Here is an 18,459-nt window from a genome sequence, read left to right as displayed (position 1 = left end):
ATAAAAGTATAGAATTGGAAGAGACCACAAGGGCCATGCAATCCACTCCCTGCAATGCAGAAAGTTTGAGAATCCATTGTTTTACTAGAGCAGTGTTTCTCAACCTTCCTAATGCCATGACCACTTAATACAGATCCTCATGTTGTGGTGACTCCCAACCATAAAACTATTAGTGCTGCTACTTCATAGCTGTAATTTTGCTACTGTCATGAATCGTAATGTAAATATCTGATATGCATATTTTCATTCACTGGACGAAATTTGGCAAAATACTCGATATGCCCAAATTTGAATACTGGTGGGGTTGGGTGGGGGATTGATTTTGTCATTTGGGAATTGTAGTTTCTGTGATTTATAGTTCACCTACAATCAAAGAGCATTGTGAACTCACCAACAATGGAATTGGACCAAACTTGACACACAGAACTCCCATGACCAACAGAAAATACTGGAAGGGTTTGGTGGGCATTGACCTTGAGTTCTGGAGTTGTAATTCACCTATATCCAGATTCATCAAACAATGATGAATCTGGACCAAACTTGGCACAAATACTCAATATGCCCAAATGTGAACATTGGTGAGATTGGTGAAAATAGACTTGACATTTGGGTGTTGTAGTTGCTGGGATTTATAGTTCACCTATGATCTAAGAGCATTCTGAACCCCGCCAATGATAGAATTGGGCCAAACTTCTCATGCAGAATGCCCATGACCAACAGAAAATACTGTGTTTTCTGATGGTCTTTGGCGAACCTTCTGACACCCCCTTGTGATCCCATAGGGGTCCCGACCCCCAAGTTGAGAAACACTGTACTAGAGGCTTTCAAACAGAAGTCAGTCAGTATGTAAGGAAAACATGAATACAAAAATCTCACATATACTTTTATACTTGGAAATTTAGTCTTCTCTCCAAAAGTGTCCTTTTCATCTTCTAAAGCTTCTGCTACAGTCAGAATTTTCTTTGTAGTGTCCTCTGTATCAGCTTCAGTGGCCCCTAAGACAGGTTATTTAAACAGAACACCCACATGAAAAGCAACCCTGAAAAAATGAGTCCATGCGGGTTCTTTTTATAGCTTTTTCTAATGTTTGATCTGCTAATTTTTATTTTATAAAAAGTTAAAGGAAGCCGAAGCACATTTTTTTCTAGTTTAGTCTTCAAACAATGCTAAAATGCAGTAGCTGAGATCAAACGCGTAACTGCAGTATCATAGCTATGCTCCATTCTTCATCCAAACTCTGAAACCCACCTTAAAAATCAGCCAGCATCCTGGGCAATGAAGTTCTTCATTTTGTAAAATTGTAACTGGTATTTTCTGTAGAGATCGGAAATGTATATACTACCTACTCTTGTTAGCTTGTCAAGTGCATGTGATTCTGCTTGCTGTATTTCCTGTAAACCATGTTGTGAATGCTGGACTAGAACTTTTGATTTATCAAATGAAAATGAAGTTATACATCACTTAGAATTGGTGCCAATTTTCCACTTTCTAATCCTGCTAACTTCTCTCTCCATCTTAAACTTTATCAAGAAGGATTTTAAAAAACAATTAGCAGCACTTTTGAACAGATGCTTTTGATTCGTGTTCATTAATTTGTGCTGTGTTATTCTAGAGACACTATCAGGAGGAAAACCTGAAAGTTAGTGGGACAGCCTGATCGATTTAATTTATCCTCTGGTTTTCTCTATAATATTCATAAAAACCAAAAACCACAAATTCTCCCATCATTGACCATTGTATCCTCCTGAGCCATCTTGTTGGGATAGGACTGGGAGGCACTATTTTACAGTGGCTCCAGTCCTTCCTGGGAAGTGGTGCTGGAGGCCTTCTTTTCGAACCCCTGGCCATTATCCTGCAGTGTTCCTTAGGGTTCTGTTTTGTCCCCCATGCTGTTCAACATATACATGAAACTGCTCAGAGAGGTCATCTGGAGTTTTGGAGTATGGTGCCACCTATATGCGGATGACACCCAACTCTACTAGTCCTTTCCACCTAAAGCCAAGGAAGTTGTTCTGACTGTAAACCAGTACCTGCCATCTGTAATGGACTGGATAGTGTCAAACAAATTGAAACTCAATCCAGACAAGACAGAGATACTCTTGGTTAGTCGGAAGGCAAACCAGGAAATAGGGATCTGGCCTCTGCTGGATGGGGTCACACTCCCCCTGAAGACACAGGTCTGCAGTATGGGGGTTCCTCAGCGCTGAACCTTGAGGCCCAGATATCTACGGTGGCCAAAAGGGTTTTTACACAAGTAAAACTTGTATAACAACTGCTCCTGTTCCTTAAGAAGTCAGATTTGGCCAGGTTGCTAACCGGGGCTGGCGACAGGGAGCAGATATCCCCCCAGTCTATCTCTAGGCACAATTCGAAGTGCTGGTTATGACCTTTAAAGCTCTAATGGTAATAATAATAATAATAATAATAATAATAATAATAATAATAATAATTTCAGATAGGTTTATCATCCTGGAGATGGGAACCAAGTCCAAAACCAAAATTAATTTAATGTTTTATATACACCTTGTACATGTGGCCTGTACATGTGTTTTTAAATAGCTTAGTCAAGCAAAGTTTGTGTACATAGAACGCAAAAAATTCAGTATCTCATCCACCCATGCATTTTGGATTTCGGAACTCTAGGTGAGAGATGCTCATTTAGAGCATCCCTCATCTATGCCATCAAAGTTTGCTTCAATTTGTTAATGTCCTATTTTTGAATCATATTAATATCATATATATCATATCACATTCTGGTTATCTCAACCCACAACTCCATAGCATATCATTTAGTCCACATTGCTTTTGACACAGAAAAATGCCTTGAAATTAATCCTCAAGTTCCCTGAACATGAACATTGATTTTATGCTGTTCCTCAATTTAGGTGTATTTTTAGAATAATTTTATGAACACTTAAAAAAATACATATTTCATCATTATAGATGAATGAGTGAGTTGCAGAGCTAAAGATTTAAACTCACTCTCTAGTTTCGCCGCATGAGGGCAGTGCTGCTTTATCAAGGAAGAATTGTAGCTGCAATTTGTTTTTCCTTTTTGAGCTGCTCTTGTAGCTGAGTTGTTTTGCATCATCTTCATCTGGATTGTCTGCATGCTTTGGAATGGCAGATAGCTTTTGATGTATAACCGCAAACATGTAAATGAACCTTGTTTTTTACCTTTCAAAAGCACTGGATTGTAACGATGAAAATAACATTATCACTTCTGCCTGAACATAAAGTGACACTGGGGAGAAGGCTGCAGAAAAAGTGTTTACATCCAGAATATTTAGGGCACTTACTAAGTGTAGTCTGCATATCCCAAAATACTTTCATTTGACCCAAAGCTTTTGTCATCACTCCAATGATTCCAAATTTAGGTTTATATCTTTTTTTTCTGAAGTGTTTATGATTGTTAGTTTGCAAAGTCACCTGGCAACAAAAAGGCATATGGGCTGGAAATGTTAATTTTGAAATGTGATGACTTCTACAGACATTTAAATCTTCTAAAACAGAATGAAGTAAATGGTCAGGGGGGAGAAATGCCATACCCTTGTGCTTCCTATTTTTTCCATTATCTTTTCCACAGGAAAAAAATGACATTCAGAAACAGAGAGGATATTGTATGCACTTTCAAATACAGATCCTAATGTATCTTTCCCATTTGCTACACAGTGAATGATCTCGGGGTTGACATTAAAGGTATTGGAAAAAACTCTTCAGCTGCTGACAAAGTTGTGGAGGAAATAAGGGCCAAAGGTGGAAAAGCAGTGGCTAATTATGGTATGTTTCTCACTTCCTCTCCTCACAGCTAAAGGGTGATACAAAATCTGACCATGAGTTATTAAATCAATGTGGTTCTTTGGAAAAATCATGTAAAATCATTATGAAAATGGGAATCAAGACTAATTTAAACTGAGTACTCTGTAGCTAAAAGTTTCTGTTAAGAGACTTTGATGGGAAATCATTGTGGTCTCAGAACTGGAGCATTAATCCAGTTTGCCCTTATACAGTATTATTCCTGTGGTGTAAGTATATTTTACTTCCTTATTTAATTTGGAAGAATGCAGTAAATGGTTGATGTGTATAATGGTTTAATTACTTCGATTCTTCATTTGTAAGTACCACCCCTTCTGGAATTGTTTGATTCTTAAGCCACATTTTGTGTTGATTAACAGAAAGTATCAACAGGCTTCAATTCCATCTTGTTTACCTCATCCAGCACTTTGTTAAACCTAGCAATGTCCAAATGTATGAAGTGTGTTATGTGGGAAAGAGCAACAGGTTGTGGATGCCCACAATAGCTTGGCACCACCAACCTATTGTTGACCCTTCACTCCAAACCTACCAATGACTTTCACCAGTGCTTCTAATTAAATATAGAATAATATGGAGGAACTCTGTGAGACAACACATACAAAAGGCTCTGTTCTTGATGGAATGATGCATCCATTTATACCATATAGAGCATAATTATCCTGTCTTCTCACTCAACAGTCCTAGCATGCTTCACCACAGAGTACTCCTGTGAGGAAACCTTGGTGATGCACCCCCGCTCCATTTTTTTCTCTCAGCTGGAGTAGAAAATAATGCAGTTTGATGCCACTTTAACTGTTTTGCTGTACAATCATGGGAATTATAATTTTGGAGAGTCTTTCGTTTTCTATGTCAAAAAGTGTTGTTTCCTCACCAAACTACAAACCCCTGGATTCCATAGCATCGAATCATGGCAATTACATTGGTGTCAGATTGCATTAATTCTACAGAGTAGATCCACCTTGAATCTCATGATACATTCTAGACATGCATTTTCCCAAATTCTGGTTTGCAGTTGAAAAATAAGAGCTCTAAGTTGGAAGGACTACCTTTGTGGTCTGTCTCACTTCCTTTGGTTGAAAGGAAGAAAGAGTGGGCAGCCATTACTTTTCTTCCTTTCCCATTGAGAGCCATGATGAAATATCCCACCTTATCACCATTAAATAATGAAATCAAGTTTAATTCACCCAATATTTACCATTCTCAATATTAATAAAGTCATATTGCTGTTTTCCTGTTTTGTATCACACTTAAACTTAAATCTGAGACATTCATATAACCTGATTTTCACATTTTGTTCTATAGATTCAGTGGAAGCTGGTGAGAAGCTTGTTCAAACAGCACTGGATGCATTTGGAAGGATAGGTATGCTTTCAAAAATTGTGGTTTAGTGTAGAGCAGGGTGACTAATATAATATGGAGGAGGCTTAGGTGTTGTGGGAGACCATTTATCTTCTTCATTCATTCACTAGCATTCTATTACTCCATTAAAATACATATTCATGTCTAAAAGTGGTTTTGCCACCAAAAAGGATTGGATTTATTTAATCATTTAATGAACAAATCCCTTTGTGGAGAAAATTCCACTCAGTGGATTAGCAGTGAGCAATTGGTTTTGCCAAATCACACTTCTTCACAGTGTGTTGGCTATTAAAAATATTTTACAGTCCATATTCATCAACATTATTTTGTAAAGAAATAAATATATTGAGAATAGAAGCAGATAGGAAAGATACATGACAGGAATCAAAATGTTTTGGAGAGTCAGTCTGTTCTGATTGATTTTCTTTATCTTCTTTATTTCAGTAGCAAATGTATCTTACTAGAAATTGTTAAATGTCAGATGGTATTAACACCTAATATTCTCACAGCTGTGTGAAATTAATAAAAGATGCACACAATTATCAATAAAGGACACCATTATGTTCAAAATGACCATATATAAAAGTAATTGTGTAGTTACATATTTAGCCTGCTTTTTTCTTACATCTTAGCTCTTTAAAATGTTGGATTAACTAACATTCATCACAAGCATTTGTGAATTAACAGTTATGGGAAGCTTAAAAGTTTATGATTTATGGTGAGAATGGAAACATCATATAGTAATAATAGTATTCTACCTTCTTTTAAACAAGGTCAAAATTGTAATTTAATTATATGGGATCCTTACTAATATAGCCTACATATGCCAATTTTTTGTGGTATCATTATTATATGTGGCATAATTTTCTTTAACACTAGCAGCCAGTGATATAGATTAGGGATTGTGGAATTGGCTATTCATGTTTTCTTGGACTGCAGCCCCCACCATTTCACGATGAAGATTGCAGTCCAAAAGCAAATAGTGCCTCAACATCATAATGTCGTGTTTGCTATCATGTATCCTGAGAACATAGTGAAACTTCCCACCAGTATATAAGTATGATTCTGCTATCATTTGTGTAGGAAGTTTGTCCAGAGGGATAGCAGCAAACCTCTTGGGCTCCTTCCACACAGCTGAATAAAATCCCACATTATCTGCTTGGAACTGGGATATATGGCAGTGTGGACTCAGATATTCCAGTTCAAAGCAGATATTGTGGGTTATTCTGTCTTGAGATTCTGGGTTATATGGGTTTGTGGAAGGGCTCATAGAGTCATTATCTATCGCTCCTCCTCCACTGCTATCATTTGTGTAGGAAGTTTGTTCAGAGGGATAGCAGCAAACCACTTAGAGTCATACAGCTCTCCTGTTAAAGTTATGAACATACAGGCAATGACAATCAGTTATAATAAAATATATACCATATGGTAGCAAATGGTTAGCATGGCATTCATCAGCATGCTTTTGTGCTTTCATTTAGAGCTATTATTTCATAGCTTTGATAGTGCACCAGAATTTGAATCAAATTGTTGAGTCATTTCTGTTCTGAAAAGTGAGTTACAAATGCACACAGTATTTTCCCAAATTCTCATAACAATTACATTCATTTCAAATAAAAATGTTCCTTTCCATCTACCTGCACATTTCTGCAATCCAAAAGTTCAGTCTTTCTGTGTTGAGGCCCAAGACCTAGAATCCCTTCAAGTTTTTGACAAACAGAAGTGTTTTTTATATTCCTGAAGTGTGTTTTGTTCTAGTATCTCAGAAACATATTGTGAGATGTTGCTTACAAGAATAATAAACTAATACTTAAAAACCATCTGTAACTGAGCAGTGATAGAAATATTCTTTAGGTTTCAGAGGATCGCTACGCTATCCTTTAATTCACTGGCTGACACACATTTTGGTGTCTCAAATGTTAGCCCTGTTTCTGGTTATATTTGACCTGCTGATTCCAAAAACTGCACCAGTTTTCTCCTATTAGCTCTAGTTTTTGAGATATGAACATATGCCATATACGAGTTGTCCTCTCGCCCATAGAAAATCATGATAACATATGTAAAAAACTAGAGCTGATGTGATCTTTCAAATGCAGTTTTCTGAATGAGTGCCTCAAGTAAACAAAGGAACAGACCTAAAAACCAAGACACCAAGATTTTTTTTTTGGTTGGGCTATACCTTGAGCATATCATTGTGCTAAAAACCAGCCTTCTAAGCACTGACAGCTTTGTTAATTCTAAATTAATCATACATAAAATAATAAACATGATCATTCATGCCAGAACAAGTGTGTGTGTATTTATGTACATATAAAGAAATTTTTTAAACATTTATTTTGCAGATATTCTGATCAATAATGCTGGGTAAGTAAATGTGAAGATAAAGTTTTTCTTTCCACCCATAATTTTATCATGTTATGACCATTTACTCTTCATAATTATTTTGCTTCCTTTTCTTCCATTTAGGATACTGAGGGACCGTTCATTCGTTAGGATCAGTGACGAAGACTGGGGTGAGTGGATAAAATAAAATCCAGCATTTTACGACTAAATTGCATTTGCAAATGTCATATATGTAATCCTTCATGATACATGTATCCAGCTTCTCAAATTATTTCTAGATATTATTCACAAAGTGCATCTGAGGGGCTCCTTCCTGGTAACCCGAGCTGCATGGAACCACATGAAAAACCAGAAATTTGGAAGGTAAATGCATTTTATTGGCCACTGGATATGTTGTAGATTGATGTAAGATTATGTCAAGCTTGGTAAGAGAAAAAGTACTTTTTAGTTACGCTGTATCAATATTTGTTTCTCTGTAAAGCTCATAATGCTTTCATTTAATGTTATTTAAGATAATATGTACTGTTATTATTTTTACAAAACTACAAAATTTAAGATGGTTCACAACACTCACAATTCTGAAATGGTTGTTCTTAAGCAACAATAATAATTTATAACTAATAAAATATAAATAATCTTACCAATCAAAACAACAGGAACAACATCTTGCTATGCATGCTTTATCTAGTTGTAATCCTTGCATGAATTTTATTTTCACTCTGAGCAACCAACTATGATAGGCCACATAGAGCTCAGAAATAGGAGTATCAAAAACATCACAATGGGATATAATTAGATATCTATTTGCCATTTTGATAGAATGTGGGAAGAGTTTGAAGAGGCTGTGACCTTTTTGATGGTTTCTAGTAGTAGAGAAACTCGATTGGAGATTTCAGTTTGGTGTCAACTTCTAATATAAGTTGAAGTGACTCTGCACTCTGGGCAGCCCTTTATCACTGTACTGTGAAAGTCCCGACTCTTCCGCTGGAGATTTCAGTTTGGTGTCCATTGGCGAGTTATAATCGTCCCATTTTATTTGTTAATGCATTTCCATATTGCTTTAATTCCAAAAATCCTGTAGTGGTTTGTACTATTGCAGTGTTAGAAGACAGAAAATTTAATAAGATATAATAAAAACAGCAATAACATTTTTAAAGTAATAAGGTATTTCATTAAGTATTACTAATGATAGGAAGGAATTAAGACTGCAAGTGAGTGACGTGCTCAAGGCTAACTATTGAGTTTATGGTAGAGGCTGTGATTTGTGATTTATGGTAGAGGCTCTAACTTCATATTTCATTCTGAATAGTTTCTACAAACCTTAGAATGTGATATGAAAACACCCAATTTAAAATGATATCTAAATATATTTTAAAATATCTTCCGATTTGGCTGTATTATATTTTTATTTTCCAATGTCTCTTGCAAGTTCTGATTATAGACTGAGAGTGCCTTATGGTTTTTTTTTTAAGTCTCTTTCCATTATGCCACATTCCTGTCCTTGTTTACACCCAGCCATTTTTCTGATGTGGAATGTATTTAAAAACACATGTACATCATGTAAGAATTAAAATATTTGCCTTACATGTAAGAGCTAAAATATTTGCCATAGGTTCATGCTACTAGTGCTCATTTTCAGATGATTCCATGTTATTTTGATGACCATTGATTTCAATGGTATACTACTTTTGCTTTAGAGATTTGCAAGTTCCATATTGTTTCAGCACAAGACATTTTCTCCGAGGATTTTTTGCTGGCATCTCTACATTCTTAAACATTTTTATTTAGGGGGAAGTTCCTTTGTCATCAGTGAGTGCCCATAATCTTACAGACAAATTGATTGTACAAAGTCATAAACATTAGCCATCCACAGAAATAGGATTATCATGGAGTTGCTGTTGGTGATAATGGTAACCTCTTAAGTACTGTATATGCCTGAATCATTGCCATTATTGGACCCAGCCATGGTCTGACACCTCTGCACCCAAAATAATGCTCGGCCAACAAGGCAGCAGTCAATTGAGTTGAAGTTTATTGAAAAAAGAAGTGTAATATAGAAAAAGCTCATTTAAAAATACATTCCAAAGTAACAACTAGAAAAGTCTCTTCAGTATACATAAAAGGCAGAAGCATGAATACATTCCAAAAACTGGTTTTAAGGAACATTCCAAAATGCAGGTTACAATCATATTATTATTAACACATGGATTCATTGGTTTTCTTTCCCTTCCAAGAATAATTATGACTTCCTCGGGTGCTGGAATATATGGAAACTTTGGACAGGCCAATTACAGTGCTGCCAAACTTGGCCTTTTGGGTCTCGCAAACACCCTTGCAATTGAAGGCAGGAAGTACAACATCCATTGTAACACCATTGCCCCCACTGCAGGATCCAGGCTTACCCAGACCGTTATGCCTCAAGGTAAGCAATTTGAAGCGCTGTTAGTAAGATGGCAGATTTAGTATAGTGAAATTGCTTCTACTTCTCTGCATCTGAATTGTCTTCTTTTTTTTGAGAGAGAGAGCCTTGTTTGGTCATTAAATCACTGGAAAGAGAGAGCAGAACGTTCTATGAGCAAGGAGTAAAGTGCTGTCCTTTCTCCCTCATAGCTCAAGCTAGTAGTACCATCTATCACAGCACTAGCTGCTATTGGCAATTACAAGTTTTCTTTTTTCTAGTCTCCAGCTAATATAAAGAAAAAAAAGAAAAGAAATAGAATAGTGTGTAGAGAATAGGTCTTTCCATGGCTATTAGCTATAATATCTAATAAACTCACTCATCAGTGTATTCTTGTTTACAAAGTGATGATTTTCCACAGTGGAAGTAGTATGCTTCCTAGATGAATCTCTAGGCTATGTGAAATTTTGATTGAGAGTTTAGCTACCTTTGAGCCTTCCTAGATTTTAAGGCGTAGCTTGTGGCCTTCTAGATGTTGTTTCACTTCTGCTCCCTCTACATCAGAGGTGATAGGATAAATAGAGGTGATAGGATTTGGTTCTTACTATTTAGGGGGTATGGAGGTAACTTTTAACCTTCTAGGTATTGTTGGATGTTTGCTTCCTTTCCATCACATGTACTAACTAGAGGTGGTAGGATTTGGTTCCCAACAAGTGGTCACGTCTGTCTTAATTGCAAAGAGAATAAAATTTAGAAACTGAAACTTATTTCGTATTACCGAGTCATTCAAGTTTAGGGAGAAAACGTTGCTGTAATACAAGAAGAACGACCAAATACTATTTTTGAATAGTATATGTTATGATTTCATTGACTCAGTGGAAGAAGTGTGAGAACTTTTCTGCTTTTTAATGTTTGAATTCTCTTGTATGAATCATATAATGCCTACTTCCATACAAATCCATTAGTACTTTGTGACCAGTATTTAACTTGTAAAGCATCTCCTATTCTATTACTTTCCCTTGGATGTAGTTTTGCTTTGTTGTTTGACATCAGTGACATTGGAATGGGCTCACTTGTGTGTTAAAACTCCTCAGTCCTATAAACATCTTCACAATCATTCTCAGATGGCTTCAGAGATGCATACAAAACAGTTAGATGATGTTATTGGTTTTACATATAATGTTTGAACACTTTACTGTTTTGGATGACATAGAAAATGTAGCCTGATGTAAGATACAAATAATTTTGCAGTTCTTCAATGTACAAGTCACCCAAATTGTTACCATAAAAATCCAGATATGCTTCTGGTGAGTTCATGATATGAACTCTGCAGGTGTTTTTTTTCTTCAAATTTTCATTCTTTGCTTGAAGGTGTGTGCTGAAATGCAGCAACCTAGGCTTTTTTATGAATCAGTTGTGTCAGTTTAATAGCTACATGGTGCTTCAGAAGACAAGAGTAAAAGCTTTTCAGATGTGAAACAAGCAGAGTTAACTGCTTTGGAAATGGTAGAAAATACTCTTGCAGCATGTATTGTGTGGGAGTTCCCTCCTGAGTTGTTTGGGATTACAGTTGTGGTGCATTTAATTGGATATCGATTTTCTACTGTTCATGACCTTTGTTCTGAATCTTAGGGAGAAATGTAAGCCTTTGTTGGACATGGCAACTTTGAAAATTGCAGTTTCTTTCCCATACCTGCATATGCACATGGTAGTCAATAAACATTATTTTAATGGGGGTTTTTTTTTTACATAAGTTCCGTAGCAAGATTGAGTCAGTGGATAGAAATGAATGTCACATTAGAAGATTTCAATTCACGCTACAAGACTTTTTCCTTCTCTCCTCCCTCAAATAGTCCCTCTTTACATACAGACATAACTCACATCCCTACCAATATACCTGTCATGGAGGTCCCATGGTCCTCTGGGACAGATTTGTAGGCACAACAAAACAAAAGAAAGCAACATAACTTTTAGCTTTTTGTTGTATATCTTCAGGCAGTTTCTGACATACGGCAACTCTAAAGCAAATCTACCATGAGGTTTTTTGTCAGGATTTATTCAGAGGATATTTGCCATTGACTTCCTCTTATTGGGCAAGTCACCTAGGGGGTTTCCATGGCTCAACAGGGACGTTTGAATTCTGGTTCCCTAGAAGTTCTGGTCCATTACACAAGCCACTACACAATGGACCCTCATCAAAAACGTAGTAATAACCAATAAACACAAATAGGAAGTTAAACTAATGTTTGAAGCGGAAATAAAAAAGATAACCATATGATAAATGTATATACATTCAATGACCCCTTGTGGATGGATAGATGAATGAATAGATAGACAGACAGGCAGACAGACAAACACAGTTTTTGACACAAGAGGCATGCTTTCCTTTTCAGGTGAACATTAACTAAGCATTAATTTTGATTGTAATTTGGTTGAAGACTGATAATAACCACAAAAAATAGACCAATCAGATGTGTGTTGTAGTTGTGAATATATTTATATATATCCTGCCTTTTTCCCAGTGTAGGCTTGCAACACTTAAAATAAGCATAGTTAAAAATTTATACTATACAGTAGTTAAAAAGCAATTAAGCTGTTTAAAACAGTTTTAAACATTAAAAACATCAACACAAAGCAGTCTGGTTCAGTAGTTCCCATCTTCTTCAAGGATCAGTACAGATATGAAAGAAGAATTTATTATGGTATGAGCAATCTCAGGCCAATGAATTGGTTTTAATTTTGATAATAATAGGAGGTGCTCTCTGTATAGTCTTGCTTTCTTTTTTGCATATGCTGTTTTTTTTAACAATACGTTTCTTGGCATTTGAGAAAAGCCTTAAGCAACTCATGAAGCCTCTTGATCTCTGCAGGCGTGTTAAGTAATTAAGAATCTGATCTAAGTTTCCTATCCAGTTTTTATCCATATAAATAATGTTCATTATAGTGGGATCAGTTGAATTGTTTCACAGGATTCTTTTAAATTGAGGTTCTAGCAGAAGGGATTCGTTAGCAGCTGGGTGGTAGGTGCAAGTCTTCTTGCACAATCTGAGATTGTACCATTGAGGGTGCAGATATTATCTTCTCACCCATAGTTTTTATTGTTATTATTTACATCTTCTCCTATCTCAAATCACATAATTCCTGAGACTTCTAGAAATGGCTAAAATGAATATTCTTAGCCAGAATAAGTTTTTATTCTTAGACTTCCACTTGTTACAGGGATAATCCTATCCTATGTTCTTACAGAAGTCATCCTTCATGGCTGATGTTTTATCCCAAACCCTTACTTCAGTGTATCACGTGTATTTTCCCCATGTGTCCTAGTATCTATTTTTTTTTTACCTTGGTGACTAATTTTGAAGAAGAAAGTTCTATTTAATTGCTGTTGTGGACAAAATATGCATTCATAGTATCCTATATGTTAAATTCCATCTCACCTAGATATGCTGGATGCGTTTAAGCCAGACTATGTGGCTCCTCTGGTCCTTTGGCTTTGTCATGAAAGTTGTCAAGAGAATAGCGGATTGTTTGAGGTAATTATCATTTGTTAGCTTTGACCCACATTTCATCTCATCACACTTTCCCCCTTTTACAAATTTGTACTTAAGAACTTTCAGATCTCCCATAAATACAACTCTTCCACAATTGGTGAACTCAAGTTAGCATTTTCCTTAGTCTTCATATTTTGAAATGCAAATTTTAATTCCATTGCTTTTGACAAAAAATGGGGTTTGTCAACTTGAAACAAGTGGACAGAAACAGCTGTATTTTCCACTGATTCCTGCATAATGATAAGATAAGCAAGGAGTTAGATCCACAGTCAGCCCTAAACAGATGCAGGTTTGACTTTTGAGGATTTGATTATCCATATATTTGATCAAAGTGTTCATTCTAGGAATCTATGGCTTCCAGTGCAACTCTGTCATCAATTTCCTGCAGCAGGAAGCCATAAGACCTAGAGTTTCCTAGAGATAATACCTTTGTAGGACTCTTTCAGTTTCATAATACAATTATGTGGTCGGCTTCTAGGGGACATTGACCATAGAGTTGTGTTAGAGGACTTAGAAATTCCTAGAAAAATGTTTTCTCAAGTAAAAAAAAATAATGTCTTTTCACTTTCATTGGAGTTCTGTATTCGAGTAAATGTGGAGGTCTGCCTATATAACATTATATGAAAATAGTTACATTCTGGATCAGGTGAAGCTGATATTTGCATTTTAATCTTTTTCTGAGAAAATTCCCCAAATCTGCTTCAGTAAGCACACTACAGTTCACTTCTGATAGCAGAAGTCCAGAGTGGTTTAAACAAATCACTATCTATTTTTCAACTCAGTTCACCCTTAGGAATGGATTGTTTTTAATAGACATACAGACTTCTGCTCTGGATATGTAAATCACCTTTAGTCTCTTGTTGGTGTCATTTCATTGTCCTTTGTTCTAATTTTGATACAATTTGGTGAGTGGCGTAATTTATGCAACCACAATGCCAAGAACCATTCACAGGTAGAGATAGCAGATAACTTCTTGGTAACCCGGGAATGTGAGGAAGTATATTCTGGAGGAAAAAGAGACTTAGAAAATAAACTTGAGGCAGAATTCCCAAATCGCCAGTAAGATTTGAGTACATAAATTACTCATAGGATGATGATTCCCTTGAAGAGCAAAAGCTGCAAAATGAATGGAAAAGGGAATGGAAAAGACTGCTACTGACTTTGGAGCAAACTGGTTATGTGTCAGACTCTGGTAGAACATCCTGATTTCTTCCATAACAGTAATAATAAATTTTCACTTACGCATAAAAGGATGAAGTTTGGTTAAGTAGATTTTTCCTGATTTGATTATTCTCACAATGAAGAAAGGAAGGAGCAACCAAAGACTGTGTACCCAGGCCAAAGCTTGAGATGTAATAAGCGTTGAACATGATGTCATCCCTGTTGATGAGAAGCAACATCCCTATTAATGAATTCTCCTGTGCTGAATTATGATAGAATTTGCTGTATCATCACTTACTTCATTGACTTTTAAATTTTATATTGTAGGTTGGAGCTGGCTGGATTGGAAAATGTAAGTCTTTTATATAGCTTGTCCCAAAATGTGCCATTTTGATATGTGTAAATGGATTGTTGGATATTTTGTCCACTTCCTTTCAAAAATATCTTGACAGTTCTGTTGATCTATACAAAATAAATGAGTTCGTTTCTTTTTGTTTGAATCCTCTCAACAGTGCCACGGTGTTGTTAGTAAAATAAATTGACTGCCACGGTTGGCCTTCAATGGCACATTGTATGGCTGTTTTCAATTATTGCTAAACACATAAAACATCTATTTGGAGTCTCCATTTGAGCAGCCTTCTCAAGTGTTTGATGAGTGTTCTGTTGTAGAAGGCATTGCACTTTCAGTCTGTTAGACAATGCAGTAGGGCTGAGAAATTTCAGGAGTAGGGGTTCGTTTTTGCCCCTGAAACCTACCACAGGCTGCAGCTCCACTGAAAATATGCTTGTAATGGTTGGAGGATTTCCACAGAAGCAGTTCTTCCTTATGGATTTGTTTTTTTTTTAAAGCCCTGGTGGGGATTATTGGCTAGAGTTGAAACGTACAAAAACAAGTGGACAGGCCTGTATGGTGCCTATGAGCCACATGTTGCTTATCTCTGCAACAGAGGGTTGTGAACTTTAATTGGATTTTATTTGAAACTGAGACAGACGTACATTGCTTTTCAGCTATTGTAAGCTCTTAGTTTTCAAAACACTACTGGATAAATGTTAGAAAAGTTGAATAGTTTCTGCTCACTGAAGCAGAGTTCTGGTCAACGTGGGGCTCTCAGATTATTAATATGTTATAAACTTTTAAAATATTATTGACACAATTTTTATATTTGTTAGATTGGTTTTATTATAGATCGGTACGAAGATGGAATACATTTTTAATGAAAATGTGCATTATATACTAGAGATCAATCAACAGAAATAATCTGGAAGCTAGTTTTTTGAGATAATCAGATATTTAATAGCAATAGTAAACAGAAAGAATCATGTTTCTTAGTGGCCACTTTTAAAAATTGTCAATTAATATTTCTTCGTAATGCTGCCTGTTTAGTACGCTGGGAACGATCCCTGGGAGCCATTGTCAGACAGAAGAACCATCCAATGACACCGGAAGATGTGCAAAATAAATGGGAAAAGATCTGTGACTTTGATAATGCGAACCACCCCCGGACTATCCAAGGTACAGGCAACTTTACATTCATGACACTTTCTGTAATCTTCTCCTAATCTTCTCTCCAAAGAAGGAAAAATGTTCTTGTTGTTTTTTGTTCCTTAAAAAGTAATCAACCAGATTGTTAAGGAACATGAATCACGTTGCAGTCTTGGGAGTGTCAGGCCTTAGAATGCTGCATACAAGGAAAGAATGTGTAACTCTTTTCCTCTGGACTGTCCTAGATTTTTTAAAGTAGTAGCTCAATTTTTCTGTTTTCTGAAGCACAGGAGCAGTTTGGTAGTTAGACTCTTAGAACCTCACTTGAATCTATATAACGAACTATTTGAAGACATATCAATGGAAAGGTTCAAGTTTAAAATTTTAAGTTGATTAAATGCCCTGTTGTTTTCCAAAGAATATAATTTTGACTTAGCAGTAGGTGCATCAACTCTTTCAAATATATTTTTCCCCTTTTTGTTCCAATTTGAGCACAACATGATGGGCCACCATCTCTATCAAAATCCATAGTATTGTAGTCATCAAAGGATACATGTTTCCAGAGCAAGTCATTTTTGCCTATGTGGTTAAAAATGACCTTAAGCAGTCTTCTAATGGAGCATATTCAGGACAGCAGAATTTAAGGATTCATCTTGTGGCATTATTATATATCTAACCCTGGACTGTGTTTAGAATCAGGATCAATCCAGTGCAGCTAATAGCTACTTTTGAATGATATTCTGGCCACACAACCTGTCCCAAAATAAGCAAGCTTAATTTCCTCTTTGCAGTCTTGACAAATGAGACTAACACATACATAATAATTGCTAGAGGGGTGGTTTTACCAAAATGGGAACAAAACGTTGCTGAATTATTGCTCTTTTTGGCTTTCCCAATCCCTCCGTTGGCTGATACTACAGTTGCTTCCCAAAGCATTTGTTCTTTCCCATACTGATTTCTTAAAACTACAAGAGACCAACTGAGATTCTGTTTTTTTGCCACCCCCAAATGGTACCTTAAATGTTAGACCTATTTCTGTTTATATTTGACCTGCTGATTCCAAAAATGGCACGGGTTTGCTGAATCAACGCCCCAAATAACCCCAGGAACAGGCCTAAAAACCAAGACATCAATAAAGTGTTTTGTTGGGCTGTGCTACTACTGTTAGCTGGTACTGATATGTGTTATCACTTCTTCTGTGAACCTAACTCTTAATTGTTTCTACAGTTACCCCTCCACATTTGCTGTTTTGACTTTTGCAGATTTGGTTATTTATGGATTTTCTCTAGAAATCACTAGGTTCTTCAGTGTGGCATGCTAGAAGACCTAGACATTCCTAGAGAGGTGTTCTTTCAGGTGAAAAAAGTAAAAAAATCTTTATTTGTGGTTTTTCACATTCACAAGGGACTCACAATCCTAAAGCAAGCACGGTGTTGTTAGTAAAATAAATTGACTGCCACGGTTGGCCTTCAATGGCACATTGTATGGCTGTTTTCAATTATTGCTAAACACATAAAACATCTATTTGGAGTCTCCATTTGAGCAGCCTTCTCAAGTGTTTGATGAGTGTATAATAGGATGTATGCTAAGTACACCTTTAGCATTCTGATATAATAAATTTTACCCACAAGTTCTGATACACAGAATAGCTAATTATCTACCTATCTATCTATCTATCTCTCTATCTATCCATCCATCCATCCATCCATCCATCCATCCATCCATGTGTATTGTGTGAATGTATGCAGACATACACATTTTGTATACATACATTTGTATATATTTCTTGTTAAGACTATATTTAACATATTAATAAACATGTAATTGGGTCCTCTGTGCCTTACATTTTCTGCTTGGTCAAAAATTTAACAGTATGCTTCCTGTGATTTGGACAGGAAAGCCTTTGATGAATCTCTCATCTAAAAGAATTAGCAAAAGAGACAGGGAAAATGCCTCACATATCTGACACACTAATTCATTTAATTTTTCCGTGTAATAACATTAGAAAGTTTCCCTCGGTAAGAGAGCCCCTCTCCTTAATGCCTTAAAGCACTGAACTGTTAAGTAAGGAAAACTAATTAGAGTATTCGTATTAAAAATGAAAGCTGTGTTACTTTCTATCTGCGAGTTCAAGCTGTCCCAAAAGATTTCATTACAAACTATTACCAGCATTAATGTAAGTAATTTAATGCTGTGAAAAGCTATTATATACTAAACCATCATATATAATTACACAAAAATACCAATTAGTGTTAGCATTTACCTATCATTTGCAAGGATGACCTAAAATTAGAACTGTAATGCTGCATGGATATTTAGGCCCAGAATGTGTGGTCTGATTTTCATTT

General features: G+C 36.0%; 1 protein-coding gene across 1 annotated transcript in view; it reads left to right on the top strand.

Moving 5' to 3' along the window:
* Positions 1–18,459, top strand: part of HSD17B4 (hydroxysteroid 17-beta dehydrogenase 4) — a 69,809-nt gene that overhangs the window by 13,401 nt on the left and 37,949 nt on the right. The window contains exons 3-11 of the mRNA XM_060761948.2: positions 3,673–3,780; positions 5,119–5,178; positions 7,518–7,539; positions 7,642–7,688; positions 7,797–7,881; positions 9,753–9,940; positions 13,358–13,449; positions 14,956–14,980; positions 16,013–16,141. Of these exons, the coding sequence (XP_060617931.2) occupies positions 3,673–3,780; positions 5,119–5,178; positions 7,518–7,539; positions 7,642–7,688; positions 7,797–7,881; positions 9,753–9,940; positions 13,358–13,449; positions 14,956–14,980; positions 16,013–16,141 (756 nt within the window). The remainder of the gene's footprint in view (positions 1–3,672; positions 3,781–5,118; positions 5,179–7,517; positions 7,540–7,641; positions 7,689–7,796; positions 7,882–9,752; positions 9,941–13,357; positions 13,450–14,955; positions 14,981–16,012; positions 16,142–18,459) is intronic.

The sequence above is a fragment of the Anolis sagrei genome, chromosome 2 (genome assembly GCF_037176765.1).
Source record: "Anolis sagrei isolate rAnoSag1 chromosome 2, rAnoSag1.mat, whole genome shotgun sequence".
Lineage (NCBI taxonomy): Eukaryota > Metazoa > Chordata > Lepidosauria > Squamata > Dactyloidae > Anolis > Anolis sagrei.
This window is presented reverse-complemented; position numbering and strand designations above follow the sequence as displayed.